We start from the raw sequence: 25,621 nt of genomic DNA on the forward strand, positions 1-25,621 counted from the left end.
CACTTACTGCCTTGGCTCTGCCCTCAGGGAATGAGTGGAGAACAGTTTCTGGGCTGAAATTCAGGTGCTTTTAAATAGATCTAGCAGGATCTGAGCAGTTCTCGAGGAGAAAGTCCGAGGGCTTTCCCATTTGTTTTCAACCTTCCACCATTAGCAAGCTGAATCCAGCCAATCTGGGGCTCACTCAGAGGGAACACTCAGTTTTCCTGCCTGTTCACAAGCAGCACAGCTTTGCAGGTTTGATTCTGCTCTTGCTTTTAGAAATGTAGCAGTAAGATGAAGTAAGGAAATAAGGCTGGGTAGATGAAGCCCTAAAGAGAACAAGATACAACAATGGCATTGCTAACACAGGCAAACTCACAGGGAAAAAGTCGCTTTGTGTGGACTCACGAGACTTCCTCTGGTCCTACATTAATGTGCTTTGCTCCCTTTGCCAGCTCTCAGGCACCAGTGTGTCTTCCAGACTCTTACATCACTGGCTGGCATTACTCATGAAGCCTGACAGCTCAGAATTTCGTAGATCTGGATTTCCATCTCATGTTTGAATGTTTTTTCCCACCTGAATATCCAGCTACAGCTCTACCAAGCTGAGTGTGTTTAACTATTTTCAGCACATGTTTTCAGGTCTCTGGGCAATAAAACAAGACAAAACAACAGCTACCATCCATGTCCCCCTAACCCAAGGCAACAGTCTGGTTTTCTTGCAATTTTGCCCCTCACCACCCCTGCTTGCCTTCTCACTCACTGTCTTTCTATACCTGCTGATTGTCAACGTGTTTTTTCAAATAAATAAAACAAACTCTCATCTAGATCACAGATTCTCTGAAAACAGTAAAAAGTTTGTAGTTGAATTTGAAGCTGAGGAATTTCTTTGTTCCCCAACACCCATAGACAAAGAAGCCAAAGTTCCACAACTCTTCAGTAGTTGTGATACAGCAATAGTCCTGGTTCATGAATTTAAAAAAAAATAAACAGAAGAAATCACTAGTGAGAAGAGGAATTATTAAATATTTTGATATCTGCACTCTACTTCTACTACATAAATCATCCAAGAGTCACACCTTGAGAAAGAAAGAAGCCCAGGAAAAACCAAAGCCTTACCAGGAGAGATACTTTTCATGTTAACTGCCCAAGTCATCAAATCAAAGTTCAGAAGAAATATTTTGTGTTGACAGCTTGAATTGAATGCTCAGCCATATACTCCATTCTTCTCTACAGATATATAAATAGGAAGCACAGGGGAAGTGCAATTGTGCAAAACAAGCTTTTTTAAGCATACAGAAAGTGTCAGGATGATAAACCACATAAGCACAGAATTAAATCAAAGTTAATGGCCACTAGCTGGTATTTAACTTACTTTCATTTCTCTTTTCTTTTCATTTTTCCACCTAGCCTGCTCAGCTAATAAAATTGCCATTATAAGGGAGAAGCAAAGGCACGATTCAATGCTACATCAATTATTATGACTTTATTGTGACATACTGGCATTCAGCTGATCCCAGAAGGCTATACTGATGCCTTGGATGCAATTAATTTTTGATTGATCTAACTTACTCTAATACTGCATGTAAAATGTTCATAGACATTTGAATAATTCTATTATATGTAGGAGATTGCTGCACAGAGATCATTTGAAATTAATTGCCAAGTTATTTTAGTAAATGTAAAACACCATTCTAGTCCTATTGTGGAAACAGTTATGTAATTGCTTTACAAAGTAAACTAATGAAATAAATGAACTCTGACTAATATGTGGCATAACAGGGCTGGAGAAGTGAAATGACAGTGTAGATATCCTACCTACCTCTCCAGGGCTGGGGCTGGTGAGTCAACCTTTCCATTACCGGAGTGAATGAGAGATGAATGACCTCATAAAAAGGTTTTGTCTCACTGGCTGCAGGTGAACTTAGTGGGGGCTACTTCTAAGAGCAGTTAGAAGATGATTACTCAATACCTAGAGTGTGTGCAAAACCTGAGGATAAAGAAACCTTCATTTTCCCAAGGGGTTGTCACAGTTTATTTTGTGTGTGTGTGATGGGTTTTTCTCAGGGCTGTGTAACACTATCTGCTACACACAGAAAGTGAATTTCACATTTGAAGCTGCTGGCTATCTCCCAGTTAAATCACAGACACATCCAGTTCACAGAGAAGCTTTGAAATCCACAACTGAGACTTTCACACAAGCCAGATAATGGAAGGATTGAGGAGCTGGCTTTTAGCAAGAAGAGTAAGAGTCTGAATCTCTGCAAGTCAGGACCTGGAGACAGCAACTTCAAAGGTAAAGCAAAAAGCCGGCACGAGAGAGGTTTTACAGGCACGGGGTAAAGGTGCTCATTCCTGGGAGCTGCTGCAGCTGCAGTCTCTGCCTGTGCCCTGAAGCACCGATCCCACGCTCCCAATCATTCCTCCAAAGCAGAGAAATACAGCACTGGGATACTTGCAGTAGGGTCAGAAGCTCAGAGAGCCACTGCAGCCATTGTGAAACATTAACTCTTAACTCTGGAAGTTGCTCCCAAGGATGTCACAACACATTCTGCCCTCAGAAAATGTTCATTAGAGACTACAGCTTGAAATTATTCATAAAAATAGAGAAATCACAGCATGAAGTGGACAAAAAATTATTAATATTCATGTACCTTATATTATTTTTGTCCCTGACACACAAAGGCCATCAACCCCATGAAGAGGTAAAGAAGCTACCCTAGTTACAACCAGGGATGGGAATCCAAGTCAGCTCAGATTAGCAACAGGGTGAGGAGGATTAACCACAGCTTAGTGCAGGGTGAGATCCCCCAACATCTCATATGGATTGTGTTAGCTAAAAATGAAACCTAAGAGCAAATGTAAATTGTTACAGGAGTTTAAAAAACCTCAGTCACGTGTCTCCAGCACACTGCCTGTAAAATCACCGGCAACTCTGAAAATGTGGTAAGGAGGGTGACAAAAGGAAGGTGTGGAGGAGATGAGGTGGAAATTCTATCACAAAGAAACAGCTCCACCTTATGTTTGAGCAGCAGGAGCATTTTATTCAAACTTACCTTCCAGACACACATGTGAGAGGAAATCCAGCTAACGTGGCCCACAAAACAATGCTCAAAAAGGCAACTTAGCAGCATCTTTGCTCTGGAGTTATTTTTTCCACTCCAGTGTTTGCAGTATTACTGGTGGTAATAACTATGCTCTCCACAAAACAGATGTTGTGTCATGACCCCTTTACTTTTCCAGGCTGAATTCAATGCCAGCAGTGAATTTCCTAGTGACAAAACAATGTTATGTTCAGCTGCAGTATTTTTCATCTAATTCACAGCTGCAGGGGAAGAAAAATCCAAATAACCAGTCACAACCCTTCATAAACTGTTAAAAGTAACCAGGGAACTAGTTCCAGGTAGTATATCTCAATTCAGGTGACAGAATCCATTTACTGTTGGAAAGTTATATTTGCTTAACAAGTGGTTTAGATCCTTTTTTTCCAGGCTTTACTTTAGCAACAGATGATTTCTAAAACTTAAGAACTTAAATTCATGCCCCAAATAGGAAGGCATTTTTAAAAGAATTGAGATGTTCGTCTGATCATGGCAAATAAAAAGCACATGTTCTTACCTTGAACAAACATTTAAACCCAGAATTAGGTGGTGAAGTAACTGATGATGTCAAAACCTTTTATTGAATGCTGCTCATGGCCTTTGTTCAAATAATACAGGACTGAGCTGAAGGATCAGCTGGAACATGCATGAAAACATTTCACAGTTAAACACACAAAAGGGATCTCCTTGGGGTCCCATGGCTGCTACAGCAAAGGAACAAGAAGGAAAGCATAGATGGCACCAAAGAGGGGAGCGAGGACACACAACTACAGGGGAGCAATTATTTGTGTTGTTCTTTTTGCCAAGATGGTGCTGTTGGCAATGGTTGGCAGCCAGGGCATCAAAGAACCAGAGTGCACCACTCTGGAGTCACCCAGGGAGGGAGAGGGGAAGGACATACAACAAAATACTTCCCTCATGCAGAAATTAAGAAACCTGAAGCACTTTATAAAAATCAGTCTTGATTTGACAAAAACCAATCCTGTTCAGCAGATGAACTCCATACAATTTCTCAAGTGCTCTTCTAAAAAAGAAGGAAAAGTTAAGTCACTCCACATACATACCCAGAAGCAGCACATTTGACACACAAGCAGTGTACCTTCTGCCCATCAGGAGCAGCAGGGCACCATTCCCTTGGCCAAAGCAAATCACAAGCCCTTTATCTCATCCTGACTTTGTACAAGTTGTCACAGTCACCAAGATCCTGTGCACCCTGCCACAACATCAACATTTAGGAAAGAAACCCCAAAACATACAGTTTTACAAATTATTTCAAAGGTGAATTTGCAAGCTACTTCTGGCATTCAATAAGAAATGGTCCCCAGGAACTGCTACTTTAATAAATAAATATTTATGAATACATCAGTACAAACTGGATTCCACTGATGTTTAATGCTTGCTGTGCAGTAACAGAAATGTTTCCTTTGGCCTGTGATCTTCTAGTGCAGGTACAGATTTGTTTGACACACACACACACATATTTACCTGGTGAAGGCATTTGGCAGCTAGTGCAGGCTGTCATAACCCAAACAACATCAGCACTTTGTGATGGCAACAAATGGCACAGTCAAGGTTTTGATATGTTGATACAATTATTCCTGTTAGTGGCCAGGTGATTTATTGGTAAGTGAGATATGTAATCAAAACTGTTATTAATTGCAGTGCCAAGGATTAGAGGAACCGCATGTAATGACTTGCTCAAGTTCTGCATGAGCAGCTTTCACTTACATTTGTGCTTGTTTTCTGTTTTAGACTGTAAGGCTCATTTAACTTTTTTCCTTCACAAGGCTTTTTTTGTAATCAAGGGATGTCTTCAGCTAAAATTCCATGGCAGTGGCATTCTTTGTAAATTCATATGTCATCACTGTTGCTTGTCATTTCTAATGACAGAGAAATACTTGGTTATCATTGAAGAAAAATTACAGTATCATTACTTGTATTATTTTTTAATTTGATGAAGCTATTCACTGATCAAACCTCCCACCTTTCTCAGGCATTAATTTAATCCAGGCACAAAGTTCTTGGGTTGTTGTTTTTTTTTTTTTTTTTGCCAATATTCTAGCCAGTAAAGCTCAAATAATACTATGATCTGCTTATGTCTGTTCTCCATTTGCTCGATACTCACTCATTCCACTTTTCCCCTTCAAGAACAAGATAACTTTGTATTTGGTACAAATAATTGTTACAGTAGTGTTCTAATACAGCCAGGAAAGAACAATAACTACCAATAATTATCCTGTTTCCTTGGCACACACTCATCACAGAAGTCTTTGCTCTGAACTCTGATAGCTTGTACAGAAAAAATGCCTTTCATGGTTAAGATGTCTGATATTGTGACTACATTACAGATGGCTCTACCATTTTTCCTTTATTCTAATGAGAGGTATTCCTTTTACAGTCAGTCTTATGAACAGTAATTGTGTTTATCAACTGAAGTCATGGTTAACATTGAAAATCTTACAGATACACACTTGAGGGGAAGGAGGGAGGGAGGGAGAGAGGAAGGGAGCTTTGATTAGCACACACACAAGTCTCCTCTAACACTCACCTGCACAGTCTTCCTTCCATTTTATCCCTACCCCACCTGGCTTGCACTATTTCATTAGTAATTTTTCTTCCATATATACATTAAATTCCATGATTCTCCAAACACTTTACTAAAGTACTGTCAGTATTTAATGTTTTTCTGTTTCAAACCTCTTCCCTTCTGTTTTATTCATCTCTTCTGGAATCCCTCTATGGCTACACAGTTGCTTGAAATCAGCATCATCCTCACTACACTGAGCTGCTTCTCCTCAAGCCAGTAATGCTGGTAGCATCATCCTGTAAAATAAACCATGAGAACTTAACAGTGGATATTGAGTTACTATGTTTTTAATTCACTCTTTCAAGGTTTTACCTGAATCAATTAAAGCACTTCTTCCAATACTGGTCTTTATATTTTGGTCTATTCTTAATCCTAATATTTATTCCTGATCCAAAGCACCACAAGCTCTTTCTACACTTACAGCTGTAAGGTACCTTTTCACACAAATGTAGTCCTGTATAATCCTTGGGGTCTGGCCCACGTGTCCCCAAATGGTGCTTGTACTTCACCACTCCCTCAGCACACACCTTTCTTGGAAAACAGTGATTTCCCAGAATTTTCCATTACTTTTTCAATGGCTGAAGTTTCCCCTCCTCAAGCAGAAGGGACAGTCCCTTTCTTTAAATTGCTTCTTCATTTACCCAAATTACTGTGTATCATACACACCTTCACTATATTCAAAGAAAGCAGATCTGCAAATAACCAATATTTACCATTTACCTTTACTCATTCAAGACTGAGTCCATACTTAATACAATAAATTTTCTATATTAATATTCACTATTTAAAGTCGTGCACATCTAGCTGAAATCCAAACATTGTCAGTGCAAAACTCTTCTAATTTTTCATTTCTATTCCCTAATTCATTAAACTTAAAATCCACTGTGCTCTCTGTGGGGCTCCTGTATATGCACTGTGAGCTCCTCCAGGGGTAGCAGGTGTGGTGTCAGGGCAGGCACAGACTGCAGCAGCCTCACTGCCCTGTACATGTGTCCATGCTCCCCAGCAGGGATCAGTGCTCTCACTCACATGGTGTGGCAGCTGCTTGTGGCAGTGGCAGTTTTTCACCTGCAATTTCTCCCATTGGTCCCACATGGATTAACAGAAGAGAACTGGTCTAATCTTGGTACAAGGAAACTTGGGGAGAGATAGGAAATGTCTCTTCCATGTGTTTTGGTATATCCACACCACAGTGATCAGGACTGAACCAACAACCTCCCCTTCAGTCCCACGGGCTGAGGTCTGTGGGCTAAATTCTGCACCAGCAAGTCCAACCACGCCTTGCTCTTCCTGCAATGGCCTTTTCAAAGACCAGGAGACTCGTTGAGGAAGCTGAATCATCCAACCCACAATTCTGCCTCTAACTACAGCCCTGAAGCTGCTTAAGCTTTTTTCCACTGCCAAGTAACTGCACAGCTGGAGGTTTTATTGTCTAGCCTTTTGTATGTCCTTCCTCACATGCACTTCATCACAGATGCTGAGCACAGGCTTTCTGCAGCACACACCATTCTGCACTACTTTTATTCTGTTCTTCCACTTCCATTCTGTTCCTGTTCCTTCAATAATTCAACCTCTGCTTTCAAGTCCACCTTTTCTTACCCTACAGAGACTAATTTTCCTTTTCCTAACTGTTATAGATTAAGTCAAATTGGTTGCAGCTCACCTCAAGGCCCATCCTGCAGCAACCTTAACATTGCCTTAGATGTACTGCCCCCCTGACAGATGGGGGTGCAAATGCCTTTTCAGCCTTTGTCAATGCATCTTCAGCCATGAAAGCTTCCTGCTCCCACACCAGAATATCTTTCAGGTGACCTACAACACTACATTTTCCTCTGGGTGGGGAGAAATCCTTCCTTTTTCACCTCACCTGGTCAGCCCCAGCTGAGTACCTTGAATGCCCAGTTACCCAACCTGAACATTATGTGTTTGTTTTCAGTTTCTGATTTTTTTCTGCTTTTCTGCTTCAGTTGTGGCTTTCACACCAAAAGACTTGGTTCTCCTGCACTCCACAATTTTGCAATTCTTCCTCTGAGCTGTTTCATTCAGGCAACTTTGGCCAACTGAAATAGAATCCACAAGCAGGATATGATGTCCCTGCTCATGGCAGGAGCACTGGAATAGATCATCTTTAAAGGTCCGTCCCAACCCAAACTATTCTGTGGTTCTGTGATATATTCAGCTTCAAAAAGATAGCTCATGTATTGGTTTGGATGCACAAAACCACTGAAACTTAGAGAGCTATGAAGCATAGCACACATACAGCACTTAGAGCACCTCTACCAGATGGTTTTGCAGAAAAGCTGCCACCTTCCAACTCTGCATTTACAGTCAGGAATGTATACTTGTAGGTGGTTTTCATCCTGAATCCTGGAGCTGCTGTCTCAAGAAAACAATCCTAGTTGTTTTACCCTCCCAGCTTTATTGCAGATGTTTTCCACAGCTCCCACAACTTTTCCTTAGGAATCTGAGGCAAGGTGCTCCCAGCTGTGCAGCCCAGACTCAGGCCATGAATTCTGACACTTACCCCTGTTGGTCAGGGGAGGTTCTGCTCAGCCCTCCTCCAACCTGATTGTGCTGAGCAGGATCTGAGTGATGATCCAGCACTTCCCCAGTCTTCATCCCGTGCTTCTGCAGAGCTCCCAGATGAATGTGTGTGAAGCTGCTGTGTAATGAAGTCATCTGAGGGAGAAGAAAAATACACTAGAACTGATCAGTACAATTCTGAAAGAACCACAGAAAAAACCCACCATTTCTACAGGTTAATACACAGTCAACCTCAAATGGGAGGATTATTAGTGAGAGCCAAACATAATCACACACTATTGCCTGTATTTTCAATGCATCAATAAACCCTACTTGACCAGCAAAGCTTCATGGGCACACTCTGATTCTTCCCAACACGTTCTCCTGGTTGCCTAGAGAAGCACTTAAGCAGAGACACACTTAAAAGTTTTATCTGCAGTGACAGAAATGCATTCAGAGAGGGAAGTAACTCTCAGACTAAAGGCCTCTCCCCAGAGGGACACTCTGTTCCTTGCTCATGTACTGTACTCAGCAGGCTTCCCTTTCCTCATCCCATAACATCTCCTCACCCACACTGAGAGACTGCTAAAAATCATTACACAGATAAGAGAAGGCATATGAGTGCACTTTATGGCACTTGTTTTATAAAATTACTCCCAAAACCCCCGTCCATTAGGAAAACAGCACTGCCAAGTAAAGCATCCAGAACAAAAAAGAAACCACAATTAAATTTTTGTGTGCAAGTCTAATTTGCTCCCTCCTCACTCTGTGCTGTCAGGGCTGGCAAACACAACCTTCAGCAAGCTGACCAACATCTTCCTCAAGCCAGCCCAGGGCAGGGCTCTTGTGATTTTTGCAATGAGACTGGCTAGGCTGACATTTTACAGAAAAAAGGGACACATCTACACACAGGAGCTGGTTATGACTGGCTTGCCAACATATGAATGAAACAGCAATCAAAACAAACAAACAAAAAAAAAAAAAAAGAGTTGAAGAGATTCCCAAGTGATGACAAGGCACTTTCTCACAGATAGTGCATGACTGTGCCTCAGTTTCTCTCTGAGACACAGGCACAATCCCAACTTTCCTACTCCTCTCTCCCTAGGGGGGCCACAAGGATGTAAGTCTGGAATATTTCTGCATTTGAGAATGTTAGGAGCTAAACCTTGCAGTCTTCTCCCAAGCTCTGTTATGTTGTTCCCTTTTTGGAGCAAAAAGTATCACAAAAAACAAAACATGGTTCTTGTTTACTGCTGGATTAGAACTACTCATACACCTGATGTGTCTTTAAGGACTGCTATCTCTGTTGGGTTTTTTTCTTCTTGACACAGCTTTAATTATTTCAGTCTTATTAAGTGGGCCAAGGATATAAAATATCTGCCCTCTTGGTTATGTTCCTTGCCACTTTCTCAGTTCAGTGGGATGGCACAGAACTTTGGAGAGAAATGATGCCAAACACATTATCCATGATTCACAAAACCTTGCCAGCAAATACACAGAGCTCTGCCAGAGGTTCCCTTACCACATCCAACCAGCAAGTCTGACAAAGAACACCCAGGTGTTTTATCTTTCCCCACAGTTCCCAGAAAATCCTTCTTAGCTGCATGGGGGGCACACACTCAGCCATCCCATGAACAGAGCTCGCTACAGGGGTGTGCAGTGACAGACACCCCTCTGAAAAGGGGCCACTCCTCCTCCCAGATCCCAGCAAGGCAGAGCACGAAGCACAGCTCAGACCAGAAACTGGAGAGAACACACATCTTTCTGTGGAAGCAATCCAAAGTGAAGCAGAGATAAGCACTTCCTATCAGTTTTCTTTAGATCCCCAGCTGCTCACACTTTTGAGCAGGCCCTGCTGTTTCCAGGGCCCAGCTGTACATCACATGTGCACAGCTTCAAACTTCATTTTCAGCTTATATTGAAAACCAGCTCCATTTCCACAGCATCCTCAGAATGCAGATGAGTTACGCATTTTGTGCTGAACAAAACCATTACAGCTCAGCACATCTCTTGAAACACTGACATGGTTCAAAAATCCTCAGATCCCCTCTCTTTGGCATTATCTTTAAAATCAGGTAATTAAACCACACACACAAAAACAAGGATGATAATCAGACAGCAATATAAAGTCCACAAAAAGAATTTCAAAGTCTAGATAGGACTGTTCAGATCCAAGGAATTGTAGGACTGACCCCAAGGCACTCACACGATCCTTAACATGAACTAAGAAGCCAATGCCCTTTATGGGTGCTCAACTGTGGTCAAGATTCAAACTTTTATCTATTATCTTTTGTGCCTGCTAAAGCAGATTAACAATTTAGGCAAAGCTTCAAATCCTCATTTCTTTTCCCAAAAAGTGGCTCCCCTTACCCTAATTTTTTTATGAATAAAATATTTACAGCACTAGGGAAAAATCAAACAGTTGAACAATTGGTTAATTGATTAGTTCCCAATAGCAGCATTGCCATTTACAAACTAATTCAGTTAAAAAAATTTCATTAAATATCAGATTTATTCCTGGCCACTGAATCAGTTTTTATCACAAAGCATTGTAAAAGCAAACAAAGGAACTTGGCCATTCCAATTCATACAAACAATTTGACAGAAACAAAGAGGGAAAAAATCACTATAATGATGCCACTTCTCATATAACTACTACAGCAAATTTTATCCATGTGTGTGTTAGGAAATGGTGTGTATGTTGATAATTGAATTTACACATAAAATATCCTAGAAAATCCAACCAAATTCAAGCATCAGTTGTACCAATGATACAAATAACACTCCAATAATCATCAAGTGGAAGACAAAAACAAAATATAGAGGAAATAAACTTTATTTAGTGTTACCTTGAAAATCATTCATCCAACAAATAAGAAAAACACACCACAAAGCATGAAATCATAACCTTTTCCACCAAAGAAAATGTTTCGCTCCCCTTCGGCTGAAACGAAAAGATTTCAGAACACTGCAAAACAGCTCCATGACACTTTAGACAGTTGTGCTTTTGATTGATGAATGGGGTTGAAACAAAAGGGAAACATGGTCAAGTTCAATCTCAACGTTGTCCCTGAGTTTGAGGGTTTGCTGCTTTAGCAATAAAGCAATTAACAGCTCTGACATTAAGGATCCCACTGACAAATAAGAAATCAGCAGAGTTTCATAGGTCTCTACTTCCTGTCTCTCCTTGCAGTTTCCTGCCACATAAAACATTAAAAATAAAACATCCAGTATCACAAACACCAGTCAACCATCACTGAGCTGCTTGCAGATGATGTTTAAATGAGGAATGTGTCCTTAATTTGCTAATGAGCAATCATTAAGCCACCTTAAATGTCTTCCTGATTCATAGAAAATAGCATTTGAGACGTGATTTTTGCCATTATGAAATAAGAAAAATCATATTTCCAATATGAAATAACACAAAGTGGTATAAAAATGTAACTTGTCTTTAAATTAGTTCATATTATATTAAATAATTCATTTCTATTAAATAATATTTATGAGACTATACAGGTCACGTCACTGAAGAAGAACTCCTCACCTTATCCTACTTCTGAGATTACAAGTAGCAGAAGTAATATCAGTGTACAGCTAGGGCTGTAAGAGCAGACAAGGCAGAATGACTTCAGGCTTCAATTTGGTATGAGAAGTTCTTCCATCTCCAAAGCACTTTAGGTGCAGGGCTGTACAAAATTTCTCATTCCAAGGAGTTATAAAAATTCACTGTACAGATTGAGATATTACCACAGTAGGATCCCAAAGGCATACAGAAAAAGACCTTAAAATACAGTCCTTAGGTTCAATTATCTTGATTTTTTTTACTACCAACAAGTAAAGGAGAAGCAACTGTTGTAAGCATTGACCATTCATAATAAAGAAGTTTCAATCCTCTGCAATATTTGAAATTGTACTCCATAACTAACTCCACACCAGACAGAAAAAAGGAAAAAAAGGTGTAGGACCATTCAGAAGAGAAAAATGTAAAAGGCAAAGAACTACTGAATTCAATTAAAAGGACAGAATAATGTAGAGTTTGTTTCATTTTGACAGATTTCAAAAGTGTAAGAAGAATCAGCAAGACTGCATCTACTCCTTCCAGCCAGGCAATGGAGACAAATGCCCTTGGCTGTGCAAGGCCATTACCTTCCCTTCACTGTCACATTTTGGCTCCTCCACGATCATTTTTCAATCACCAAATTATCATACAAAGTATCTTTGGCAATGCTTTCCAAGTGGGAATTACCAGAGTTTAGAAATTATTTCTAACTACAAGCTGAAGGCCCTCACACTAGAAAGCATTTCAGCCTGGGCACTGAGGTCCCCACAATGAACTCCACAATGCCATTGCAGTGAGGTTTTTTTAAGCAGTCTGAGGATCTGCAGAGCTGCTACATAATTAAAAGCTTTTAACTGCACATGTCTGAACACACATTTTTTTATACCTTGACATTTTTTGGTCCATCCAAAAACTGCAAAGGGAACATTGATGATTATAAACCTGCCACTTGTACATTCTGAAACTGCCCGGTTCAGATCTTAGACCAGCAATACAATATGCCACCAGTACACCTAAACCAGCACCCTTACATGGAATTTTAGAACTTCTGAACATCCAAATTTTCATCAATTCAAAAAAAACCCAAACAATCCAGAGGTTGACATTGAACAAGTAAAGAAACAAGATATGATGAAAACATTGGAACAAAAGGAAGCATTTACTATCCAATGAAGACATCTTTGATATGCATAATTCCTTGTAAAAAATCTTATTAAATATATTTGACATTCAGCTGTACAGACAAAATAATTTTTATTGAGATAAGTTTGTTCATGTTGGCATTTAAAATCTCAGACAAACCCAAAAAACAATGGAATGAAAGTAAGAAGTTTTATGAGTAACCTTATGAACTGCACCATCAGGGATTGTACTCAACACTTTCTGCAGACAATACCCAAAACCTCTTCCAGCTAAGGCTTCAGGGTATTTCTGACAAGTTAATCAATGCCCTCAGACATGAAGGATCTGCTGAATGAAATAATCTCACAGAGCCAGCAGGGACACATGCTGTGTATTCCATTAATTTACTTGTCAACGTCAGGATCTTCTGTTCCCCACTTTGCACTTCAAACAGTGACAGCTCAATCCCCCTGCACCACACTGTGTTCTGCTCCACAACACTCACACTGGTGTTGTTTTATGGCACTCATTGTTGTGGTTGGTTTGGGCTTTTTTCCCCTGAACATCATCTCCCCAATTAAGCAGCACCCATGCCAAATAAGAGCCCTCTAAACCACATCAGGCCTCCCCACACTGCCCAGTGGAGCTCTCTACACACAGTCTGTCAACCAGGTCATGTCAGGGGGTCAGCTTACATCTTCAGAGGCTCTTTGAAGAAAAGCTTAGACAAGAATGATGCATAAAGAGAAAATTATTCACCTGTCTTTTGCTGTACTGACCAGTTCAGAAGACAAAATAATATTCATGTGGCAGTTGTCAACATTGCCACTCCCTTATCAATGCTTCCAAACACATGTGGAAACCTTTTTCCACACAGATCTCATGGAAAAAAACACAGCCCTTTACTGCAAGCACATACAAGAACTGTTCTGCACAGGAGCAGGTCATGTTCCTTTCTTCAGATAGCGGGAGAGGAACTGGCTCCTGACAAAGTGGATGAGCTTGGTCTCTGTGCAGAACATTGTAACCAGGGTTGCTGCAAGGCACAGGGCACCCATGCTGATGTGGATCAGCCTGGCCATCCAGCCCTTGTCACAGCAGAACAACACCTACAACAGAGAAAACAAGGCATTGCAGGAAAACCAGTCAGCACAAAGTGCATTTACTGTCACAACAAGAAATAAGGTCCAATGCCAAAGTCACCATCGAGCCAAGCATGGTTGTGCACGTGCACTGATCCTACAATAAAACATCTTCAGCAGTCACAATATTTGCTTCCTTAAGTTCTTAAGTTCAGCAAAAAATGACCATTCAGTAGATAACTGGTAAATGAGGAAGCTGCTGTTATCTGGCACACAAAATGTGTTAACTGAGATGACACAAAACTCTGCTGGCGCTATCAGGCAAGTCTGCTACTGTACAGCAACATATCAGGCTATTTTCTAACAAAACTGGAAATCTCCCACTCTAAAATATAAAATTTTCCTTTCTCAGGCATAATGGATTTTCAAGCTGTCAAATTTTTGTACATTGAAAAGCTCCAATCCCCTTAATAATCAGCCTGCACAAATACCATCTAGTACTGAATAAATATGTTAAATGTGCTCTTAGCAATTTTTGGTTTTTTTCTAGTTTTGGTTATTACTTTTTTTTATTACAGAATTTTTAATGCCAATTTCTTGGCGCCACTGCAAAATTTCCATTATTAATAAGTAAGAATATGGGTTAACTACACAGCAGAAATGCGTTAAATTTTATTTTACTTCTCAGATCCACCTTGTACAGGCAGCAGAAAACATTAATATGAAGAATCTCTTAACAATGTATCCTGCCTTTCTGTAACGCAAATCTCCCAGTCTACCCTCAAAAGCCTCTTTTCCTGATGGCATTCCTCTTTCTGTGGACACAAAAGCCACCTGACAGCAGCGTGGTCAGTGAGAGCAGAGAGGAAAGAGCTCACCTCTGAGAAAGCCGTGAGCACAGCACTGAGGATGTAAACCAGCAGCAGAGCTGGGGAGGGCAGCAGGCCCGTGAGGGGTCTGTGGGTGCTCTCTCTGAAGTAGTGATGGATGTAGTGGGTGCTGTGAGCTATTCTGATGCCCATGTTGAAGCAGTTGGCAAGGATAAAGCCCACACTGCCATACCAGTGGGTCAGGAAATAAGAGATGCACAGAAATATGAAAGACAAGGCCAGCATAACAAAATTGTACCTAGGGAAAAAAACAAAAGGAATAAATAATTTGACAATGCATGCAGTTCCAGCATTCATTTACTAATGATCTTTTATTTTCTAACATCAGTAACAGAATTTCTCTTACCATCTTCTAGTGAAAATAAATTTGAGAAATGAGAGGATAAAAAAAAAATCATTTGAAAGAATAGAAAATACATCAACCAAAATAAACCAAGAACTACATTATGTGAACGAAATTCTATTACACTAATCAGTTGTGCACTCATTGCAGAAAATCAAATTTAATCACAATTATTAGTAATGTAGAAACTTGTGCATTTTTTGCTATTTTATGTTAGGAATATATTAAAGAAAATGAATGCTCAGGAACAAATCAACACTTTATTTCATTTCTGTTATAAACAGTGACTTGGAAAATGAGTGCACATTTTAAAGGGGTGCACATTTTAAAGCAGCCCTTGCTAACTCAAAAAAGCTCCCACTTTGATTGTGGAAAATAAATTAATTTGAAAGGGCCACATTAGGGACAGCCTAAACACAGAACCAGGAAATAATCCAGGCTGGAAGGGCTCTCAGAGGTCACCTAGTCCAACCTCCTACAAAGTAGTAAACCACTGGATTCACACCCACAGCTGGAATCACTCCTTGGTGTATGTCCAGTACCTGTACATGGAAAATGTCAATAGTTGCAAGCTTTCAATGAGTCAAGTGATTGTCTTAAAAAGGGTAACTTCAAGCTCATCTGTGCAGAAAACACACATTTAAATTACCAGTTAGTAATGTGCCTAAAGCTAAATTAACAATCTCTATTTCTTAGTTTCTGACCTTTTTTTACCCAAACTTTTCAACTTTTGCTAAAGTTTCTTCATCTAAATCTAAATGCACACAGTCTAGCAAGGAGTTGCTTTTCTGTGGGGCAGGATATTATTTTGTGCAAAGGCACCAGGTCCTTTTTCAGGTCAGCACAAATCAATTCACAGGAACATTTTGGAGACACTGTTTCCTACCTGTCCACTTCTTCTTTGCACATTAAGGCAAATGTAAAACATTCTGTTACTCCATTGACAGCAAGAAACAGGACATACAACGAGTAACACCGCAGGAGATCTGGACCTAAAAACCACATTAATAAGATAAATAGTTAATGATTTCTTCTATCCATCCACTTTGTTTTTATAGGCACTGAAAATAAGAGACAGAACTTGTAATGTAATGCTAATACCAATATAGGAAAGTTAAGTTCATTTGAACAAGTTTCCTGTCTAGATATCTTGACAAGAACACAAATAAGCAAGGCAAAGAATTCTGATGAGCTAAATCACAGATTTCAATAGCAGTTCCACAGGAAAAAACCTAAACTGCTGATTTATAAAAGATTCAGAATAGCTGTAGGGTTTTTTCTAAAAAGTGGTGTTTTTTTGCCAGGTCTATAAATCTTTACCTGTTCCAGAGCTGAGCATTGAGCCTCCATAAATATCCAGAGCCAGCTGAGAATAGGCATAGCCAAAAACAGTGATGGTGAGGCCAATCAGGAGCACAAGTTTCAGCAGCAATTCCAGTACATTTGCAGCCATAGCAACATCATCCTGAAAAAAAACATAGCAAATCACATGAACCAAAATCAATGTAATAATAGCCACTCTTGTGTAGAAATGCTCCTTAAGAGAAACAAATCAGTTTGCATCATGTAAAAAGGTGTGAAACTTATCCTTTGTTATTGAATTATCCACACACATGCTCTTAATTTGGTAATGCTTTTTACAGATTTATTATTCCACCATTTTTTCAGTTCTACACACCAGGTAGGTTTTATATCTAATATGCACAGACACCTCCCTTAGCCCACCAGGAGCCTGAAGCACAGGATTTCATTGTGTTCTGATGTGCAATTAGCAGGACTGCTACAGACTGACCTTCATGAGAGATCAAGAATATTACCCTGTGGAACAAAGCTCTTACTCATTAATCCTCCTCATATAACTCAAACACACAAGAAAAATCCAATTCTTTTCTTCCCAAAGCTGCACTCTTCAGAAACATTATTTAACAGCTATTGATATGTTTAAGTAAATAAAGTACTTCCAGATAGCATTTATTTAATAAATTTCATTATTTAAATAATGGCTTGCTATATTTGGAAATACACAGTAGAGTAGGCTTTCCATCACACTGTTTGGAGCAGCTGAGGTTACCTTTATAGATGCAAGGCAGCATTATGCTACTGCATATTTTCACTTCTATTTCATTAGCATTTTGCCTATTCACTTTTCTTTTTGGTCCAGTCTGACTCAACATTTTTATTCTCCACTTTTCAATTTTAGCAGCCTCAATACTCAAATTTAAACACACATTTCTGTCTGCCACACTTCTGTGATGCAACTTATCTGTAACAAAAATCAAGCATTTGACATGTAATTAATCCAAATAAACATACCTGCTTCTGATCCTTTACAGTCTTGCCTCTTTCCAACACTTTAGCAAAAAACACGTAAAAGCTTTCCTCAATAGGCAAAAAGATAAACCTGGCCACCAGTGAACCAAGGTTATTCACAATATCATAGACACCTTAAAAAAAAAAAAGCAATCTCAGAGTTTTAGACATATTTTAATTCCAAGTCTGAAATAATAACATGAATTCTAATTTAACATCTCCAAAAAAGGAGAAAACAAGTGGTATTTCGTGCAACATGGAAGCAGTATTCTCTAAAAATTCTGACAGTCAAGCAACTACAGCTTAAAATTGCAAGGTTTGCTTATGGCAAAGGTAAGAGAAAAGCACCAACTAGACAGAAGTGAATCTAGAACAGCACCAAACCACACTTCAAATTCTTGCTGTAGAGGAATTTAGAGGATCCTGATAAAGTTCACTGAATAAGAACAGGAATGTAAGGATTTACTGACACAGGAGAAGAGAAAGGTAAAGATCTCGTGAACATCCATGGCAGGGGGCTGGAACAAGATAATCTTGAAGGTTGTTTCTGACCCAGGCTATTCTATAATTCTATTATTTTAAAGTTTATATTAATTATTCCCCGAAATGCAGCTTAAAGGCTTTGAAACATTCTCAGATATTCAAGCTATCTTCAAACACTTCAAGTCATTTTCAGAACCACATGAAGAGCAGTGACTAAGAAAACTCTGTCACTATTCCAAATACCATCACACTTACCTTGATCTCCAAAATTTAACACGTTCAAAAAAGTCATCACATATCGTTCACCTGTAAGTTCAAAATAAAGAACTTCAGAACAAGCCCCTAAATCTTTCCCAATAACTTGCTCAGGCACTTCCAATATCAAGTATTCAAGAGACAAAGTCAAATAGGACAGCACCTAGTTAGGAGAACCATTCAGGTTGGCACTCATGTGCCTCATCTCCCCCCACCCAAGCTTTCTGAAACTTTAAGTCAATTTTGCAAATAGTTTTCATGAGCCCCTCTTCCTTCACACTTCTCTGTCAAGCCTCACCTTCTGTCAAAATCTGTTTCAAGAAGGATTGTTTGAAGAAACTCCAAGTCAAGCGTGCTTCCTTCCAGTTCACAAAGGTCTGCAAAAAAGAAAACTGAGATGTAACAAACGTGATTGACATTACAGAGTAGAAATAGAAAACAGCAAGGCACTGCAACACTGCAGGGTAGCCCTAACTGCTGTGGTGAGGAAACCCACAATGCCACAGTTATCAACCACTCATGTAAAATATTGCTGAATTCAAGCACCAACATCACTGATCTGGCAAAAACTGATTCCCTCGTTGAAAAGTGCTGTTGCTGCAGACAAAGTACCCATAAGAGGATTCTACAGAAAATACTAATCAAGTCTGGAGGTAGGAAAAAAACAACATCCAGGGATATAAACACCAAAAACATGGTGTTTAACATGCCAATATAACTTCCACCCTGAAAGTTATGAATTGTTTACTGCTCTTCAAACTGTCCTTGTAAGACTTGCAAACAAGAACCACCTTTATATTTCCAATCTGTAAATCTTATCCAGAATGTTGTCTTCCCCAATGACTCTTTTCATTTCTGTCTTTGCTTCATTTTTGTTTGAGAGATATTTGAGTATCTCTAGGATGCTGTGGAACATCATGGTTACTTTGTGCAGAGATCAAAATACAAAAAATCCACTAATACATGGTTCTGGTTTGTTTTCTGCCTCAGATCCAATGCTAGCTGGTCATTCCCCTGCACAGTGCACATGGTCTATCTCCAGTTAATATCTACTAATATTTTGCAACAAGTCAGCAACAACAAACCCCAAACCACAAAGAGTTCAAGTTGAATGATTTTTTTTTTCTGACAAGAATTTTACTAATACAAACTTCAAACACAATTTCTATGCAATATTTCTTACTTAATCTATCATATCTTCTATAGTGCATAAATAACCCCAAAACCACTCAATTAACTCCCCAGTCTAAAAGCAACATTCAAAGTGCCCTCACATGAGATTTTAAGAAGAAAATCAAGAAATAAATTGCACAACTTACCTCATCTTCCATGAAGCTAGGTAAGAGAGCTTTGACTCTAGCAACTGGAAATGACTTCTTTGTGGCTTCAGGAGATCCCAGAAACATCACAAAATAAATTACATAGCACATTACCAGAACACTGACATATAAAAGCTGGGGAGATCAGGAAGGAGAGAAGAAAAACAGTGAAACAAAATTAACTTAGAAATGCAGAATTATATACTAGGTGAAAATACAGTGAGAAGAAAATGTAAGTAGTTTTTATGCTACCAAATATTAAACTAGGTAAGGATTTGAGCAGTTCTTAAGAATGGTGTTGATTTTTTAATCTTTTTTTAACCTGTAGGTTATCATAGATCTTTGCTAATTTTCATGCTTTATTCATCATTTATAGAATGTTGAAAGTCCAATTATAAAGCAATTACTCAATCAAAAATCAAGCTGACAGAACAGCTACTGCCTACATCTCTTATTTCATAGAACATTTCCAATTTCCATCAATTATAAGCGATCTACAACAGCCAGGGCAAAAACTGAAGGAAAAAAATTACCCCTCCTTCATTGTCATCAAGAAAAAGTTTTAACCTGAATTAATTGCACTTGATTAGCACTTTCTGAAAAGGTAATGCAGGTTGGTGGTACAGGCTGATAAAGTTCTGTGTGATTAGAATAACATAACCTTATTTGCAAGATGAGCCTTCACAGATGGAAGGTGTTTCTTTCTACCTCCCTTTAACTCAATGTCAAAGCACCAAGTCAATAATGAGTATCAGGAAAATGCCAAATATAAATTCTAAATCCTAAACCTCCCAGGAGCTTTTTCTCTCAGCTCCCCAAAGTTCTTCAGCAGGCTAAATGTCAAAGAAAAATTAAAATTCAGCTGAGAGAGAACAAAGGGAACTTACCTGAGCCAAGGAAAAAATGTAAAGGCCCCATTGAGGATAAAGGATTACTAAAGTAACTGTCAAAACGCATTTTGACACTACTGAAAGGCTTTCAGCAATTACCTTTAGGAAACACAAAACAGAGAAGGGTTATTTTCTGCCAACCTAACCACATACACAAGCTTAAAATACATAAGTTTAATGCACAGAATTGATGTAGGAATTTAAGGTGTTCAAAGTCAGTGTGACTTTATCACAGTTCCTTTCTGCTGAGCTGGCCAGCTTAGATTGTCATTGCTCTCTAAGTTTTCCATTCTAGCATTTCACAGTTCCTCCACTGTATTTTCCCAGTCCTTTGAATGGGACATAAGGGAGAAAATTTTGCTTGAGACTATCATAGTCTCAATATTTCATGTAGAATTGTGGAAGCAGTGTGTCTCTCCCTCCAATCAAAAACCTGTGTTTTAGGATTCAAGGTAATAATGTCTAAATAAACCAACTTGCTGGCTTTAATGGGTACAAATTCCTGGGTATGTTACAAACCAGGCCATGCAGTGCTAAACAGTATTCACAGGGATTTTTATACACTTGAATATACAAAGATCTAAGATAGCAATCTGTTCTTTTCAGCAAAGATTCCCCCCACATGCACACACCCCACAGACTTTACTAACCTTAAGTCTCACAAACAAATGAGCTTGTGCTAAAACCCAGAATGGCTCTCCCAGGAGTTCAATAATGGCAGAAAGACCAAATGCCACCACACCAGCCTGATAGTGAGGAACCACAGAAGGGTCGGGTACTTCAAGCAAGTGTAGCCAGACTAAGCCCAAGATAAGAGACCAAAAGACACCAAGAGGGACTCTAAAAAGTTAACATAAAAACTAATTAATGGAAATGTAACTTCAGCAGAAACAAAACAAAACCCAAAGAACAAACAAAACAAAACAAAACCAAAACCAAACAAATAAACAAAACAACACAAAAACAAAACAAGGGGGGGGAAAAGAAAATTAGATTACAATATCACACATGGCCACAATGATTATACAAAAAAGGCCCTGAGGAATTAATTCCCGTAGTTACTATACCAAGAATTAATATTTTCCTTGGTAATGAACACCCTTAAGGCACTCTGCAAGACACAGAAAACATTTTTCTCTGTTGTCCATTTTCTACTCCAGACCCATAAGGTCAAATATCTGCATTTTTGTGCCTTAGGACCAAACAATTCTGATCCCACATCAGCCTGCACATCCTGTTCTGCTGACACTGCTTCAGAAACACAAAGCTTCTAGCAGAGTCCGTCAAGTTTTACATAATTGGAGCAAGATCTCTTTGACCCTCACACTATCAGACCCCTAAGACACTTGACATCAAGCTCCTAGGACATATTTCAGATGCTTCACTGAAGGTAACCTTCATTTGAAGTTATGCTATTCTGCATGAAAAGTTTAAAACAAAAAAGATCCACACAGTCAATGTCATGTCTGTCATTTAATGCTCACTTGAAAAGCTACCACACAGCAGAAAGCTGACTACAGTACAGCTTAGAGAACAAGAACAACACATTTTAAATATTAGTATTAGACCCCTCCCTGACAGGGACAATCTCTCTGCTTTATACCTAGATGCAGATGACCACACATAACCCCCCATTCCTGGGCCAGATCCAGTTAACAGCTGGGCAGTTCCAGGGAAAGTCAGGTGCCCCAGTGGGAGAATACTATTTTATCATGCAGGGGTAGTTTTCAACCATATCAGGCAGGTAAATTTACTTCCCAGCCCAGCCCAGTTGGGGCTAAACAGCAGCTAGAGCTGACAGAGGGAGAGAGCAGAGAGAATCAGGAACCAGGAGGGAGAAACAAGCCATAAAATCCACTTCATCCTAATCACACTGCAATGTGTGAATGCTTGTTGCAGCACCCTGTGGACTTTAAGCTGTTCTGCTATAAACAGCACCACAGCTGAAAGAGCCAACCCTACTTCCTCCTTGTTGTTTAAGGCCAATTCTTTCTTTCACCTTTTTACATCTCTTCTACCCAAACATTTATGTTGCAGGTTCACAAATGCACATCAGGTAATAAAATCACAAAACTGAGCAGGAAGAGGAAGAAAAAACAAAGGGCTACATATTTGTGCAACAGGGTTTTCCTTCAACAGCTATGGCCCAAACGAAACTCAAGCAACAGAAGAAATGGCACTTTTGGCAATGAACTTCCTCATGTGCTCCAACAAGAAATCAAGTCCAAAAACGCTAAAGCACCAGACTTGAGCAGCTTCCTACATCAGTCCTAGATCAGAAACATAACTGAGGCTTCTGAAATAATTACCTCAGTAAATAAACACTTCCTCTCATTCTGTGAGCTCCCAGACAAAAACGAGAAATTCTAAGGAAGTAAACTTTTAAAGGTATCTTACGTCAGCCACAAGAGATTAATTGTTTTGGCCCAGTTTCTCTTGGCACTCCCACTCAAACAAGCTCTGCGAAATGCCTCCCTGGCGAGGAAGACAACTGTTGAGTACAGCAGAGTCAGCCTAAAGGCGGTGAAAAGGACCAAAAAAAAAAAAAAAGGAGAGAAAATTATTTCTTTTCTATAAATTGTAAACACTTCATGTGGTAGCATCACAGTTTTTACACATGACTGCCTAGCAGACAAATTCCTACAGGTGTGCAAACATGGTTAAATGAGCTAAAATTATCACCATCTCCTAAAATCGGAGAGAAAGTAATTTTGAGAATACATGTTGCAGACCAAATATGAAGATACAATATATCCTATAAGAAAAGCACATTGTATCTAGTTTTTCCTCTGCAAACACATGGTTTAAACACAAAACCCAGGCCCAGTGCTACTGGTGTTTCAGGCCAAAACAGACCTGGGGAGGCACGAAATGACCCAACACTGTGACACGGCCAAGAGCAGACTGCACAGCATTACTCAGAGCATCGCCAGTGACAGGGCACAGACCAGCACAAGCTCTGCCCCACAGCCCTGCCGGGTGCCTCTGAGCTCCCTCACCTGACATTGACCACGCCGATGAGCTCCCGGGACAGGTAGCGGAGGGTGAAGGCGTTCAGCCCGAAGGTGACCACCCGGAACAGCACCTGTGAAAGAAGCCGCACTGGAAGCACCTGCGGCGCCCCGCCGAGCAGCAGCAGCAAGAGGAGGAGGAGGAGGAGGAGGAAGGAGGGAGGGGCGGCCCCGCACCTGCAGCAGGGCACTGGACGAGGCCAGCCGGGCCGTCTGGCCCAGCACGTCCTGCGCCGCCATCGCCCCGCTCCCGCCGCCAGGAAGTGGCGCGGCCGCCGTCGCGCCGGATCCCGTCAGCGGGGCGGTACCGCCCGGCCCTGGGGGGGACACAGCGGCACCGCCCGGCCCGGCCCAGCCCTGAGGGACACAGCGGCACCGCCCCGGCCCGGCGGGATCATGGTGGCGCCGCCCCAGCCTAGCCCTGCGGGGACACAGCGGCGGCGCCCCGCACTGAGGGGACACGGCAGCACCGCCCCAGCCCAGCCCTGAAGGGACACGGCAGCACCGCCCAGCCCAGCCCTGAAGGGACACGGCAGCACCGCCCCAGCCCAGCCCTAAGGGGACACGGCAGCACCGCCCCAGCCCAGCACCGCCCCAGCCCTAAGGGGACACTGAGGGGACACGGCACGGAGGGTGGCGTCCCCTAAGGGACTAAGGATGAATGGCCAAGAACTTCAGCACGCCAAACCTGAGGCGCGGCGCCACAGCCGCGGTTCCTCCGAAGCCAGCCCAGAACTGCAGCCTGGCTCACGGGAGGAGATGGGGTAACATTCAACAAGCGCTGTTTCCCAAAGATTGCTGAAAAAGCTTCCGAGTTCCACCAATCCCTTTCTAAACTGAAGGCAAACCCACCAGCCTTCCCTGACCTAAGGAGAAACACAACCAAAACGTAGGGAAAAGATTCGCCATAGGAAGGGGAAAGGATCTTCCTGCTGTTGAGAAAAAAAAGGAAAAACAAAAACCCAACACACACAACCCAGCCAAACAACAACAAAACCAACCCAAAAAAACCCACCACATAAAGCTCACCCCAAACACACCTTCAAATAGCAAGATGGAATTGCAACAGATTGGGTTTGATAATACAGTGCATTGAAGCCTTACAAACGGGCAAGACTTGGACTCGGTGTAAGTCAGGACAGTTCCAGACTATTTTGGATCACTGTTTAAGCAGCAATATATAAAAAGATTCTATCTTTCTGTGTTACAGAACGTTCCCTTCAGAAGCACGGCGCTTCCAGCTCAGAGGTCACATTTTTCTTAGCAATGCTAGAGTTGAACTAAGATTTTTCCTGTCTAACAGCAGCAGCTACAAAGAGCATGGGGGAGGGAAGTATTTCAGCCCTACTTGATTACAGCTTCTTAGTGACAGACTATGAACAGCAGCAGTTTAAATCAGGATCTTCAGAGAATCTGGAGAAACAACCAAAATTCTTCAACCTCATGCAAAGCAGCCACCACTCCATCAATTGTCTTCTGCATGAAACCTCCTCCTCTGAGCCATTTCACTCACCACTTTATTCCTTCCATGTTCAGAGTCAAGTTTCCCAGGCTGCATTTTTTCCCCATTTGGTCATTTTTCCTAATAACATTATTTAAGTAATCTGGAAGTGATGTATAGATGTAGATGTATGTGGCAGAGGAGTATATCCAATGATAAAAAACAAAAAAACAAAAACCAACAAAGGAAAAAAACACCAGAAAAAAAAAACCAAACAAATAGGGATTGTTTTCCCATTGTTAAGATAGGGAAATGGGGAGAGACAGAAGAAACTGATCGGTGTTGAGCAATTGCAGAGACAGATTTTGGGTTATAAAAAAGTATTGATTGTAGCTAGAGGGGAGGAAGCATTGCCATTCCCCTCTCCTTTAAGCAATTCTCCAGTTATCAAATGGGAAAAGCAACTAAAATATTGTCCTACCTCAGACTCTGGAATTTGTTCTTGTGGCAGTAAAGGGTGATGGCAGAAATTAAAAAATACTTCCAGTATGTTATGGCTTGTGCTGATCTCTATAAGGGTGGATGACACAGGGGGGATTAAAACCCATTGTAAACTAGCAGATAAGCTAAACAGGGAAACAGACATGCAACAGAAATGCAGAGCAGGAAGCATGCACCATAGAACTGTTCAGGTTGGAAAGGACCCTTGAGGTCAGAGAGCCC

At 40.6% G+C, this 25,621-nt stretch overlaps 1 protein-coding gene across 1 annotated transcript; it reads right to left on the reverse strand.

Moving 5' to 3' along the window:
* Positions 1-11,013: 11,013 nt before the first annotated feature.
* On the reverse strand, positions 11,014-23,728 carry RFT1 (RFT1 homolog). Its single transcript, XM_066558318.1, has 13 exons — positions 23,635-23,728; positions 23,446-23,531; positions 22,844-22,960; positions 21,097-21,286; positions 20,444-20,545; positions 19,557-19,691; positions 18,536-18,614; positions 18,238-18,288; positions 17,503-17,633; positions 16,510-16,654; positions 16,076-16,181; positions 14,835-15,084; positions 11,014-13,983 (listed from the first exon to the last, which is right to left on the reverse strand). Exons 1-13 carry the CDS (start codon positions 23,695-23,697, stop codon positions 13,819-13,821), a joined length of 1,620 nt encoding a protein of 539 aa, XP_066414415.1. The 5' UTR covers positions 23,698-23,728; the 3' UTR covers positions 11,014-13,818.
* Between the last annotated feature and the right edge of the window lie 1,893 nt (positions 23,729-25,621).

Source organism: Molothrus aeneus, chromosome 12, assembly GCF_037042795.1.
Source record: "Molothrus aeneus isolate 106 chromosome 12, BPBGC_Maene_1.0, whole genome shotgun sequence".
Taxonomy (NCBI): Eukaryota; Metazoa; Chordata; class Aves; order Passeriformes; family Icteridae; genus Molothrus; species Molothrus aeneus.

Bases quoted from the DNA above. Each gene is read 5' to 3' on its own strand.
- RFT1 (XM_066558318.1), bottom strand. From the start codon at position 23,697: ATGGCGGCGCAGGACGTGCTGGGCCAGACGGCCCGGCTGGCCTCGTCC. The intron at 23,532-23,634 runs GTGCGGGGCCGC...CTTCTTTCACAG, and splicing joins CGTCCAGTGCCCTGCTGCAG to GTGCTGTTCCGGGTGGTCAC. The intron at 18,615-19,556 runs GTAAGTTGTGCA...TCTTTTTTGCAG, and splicing joins CTAGCTTCATGGAAGATGAG to ACCTTTGTGAACTGGAAGGA.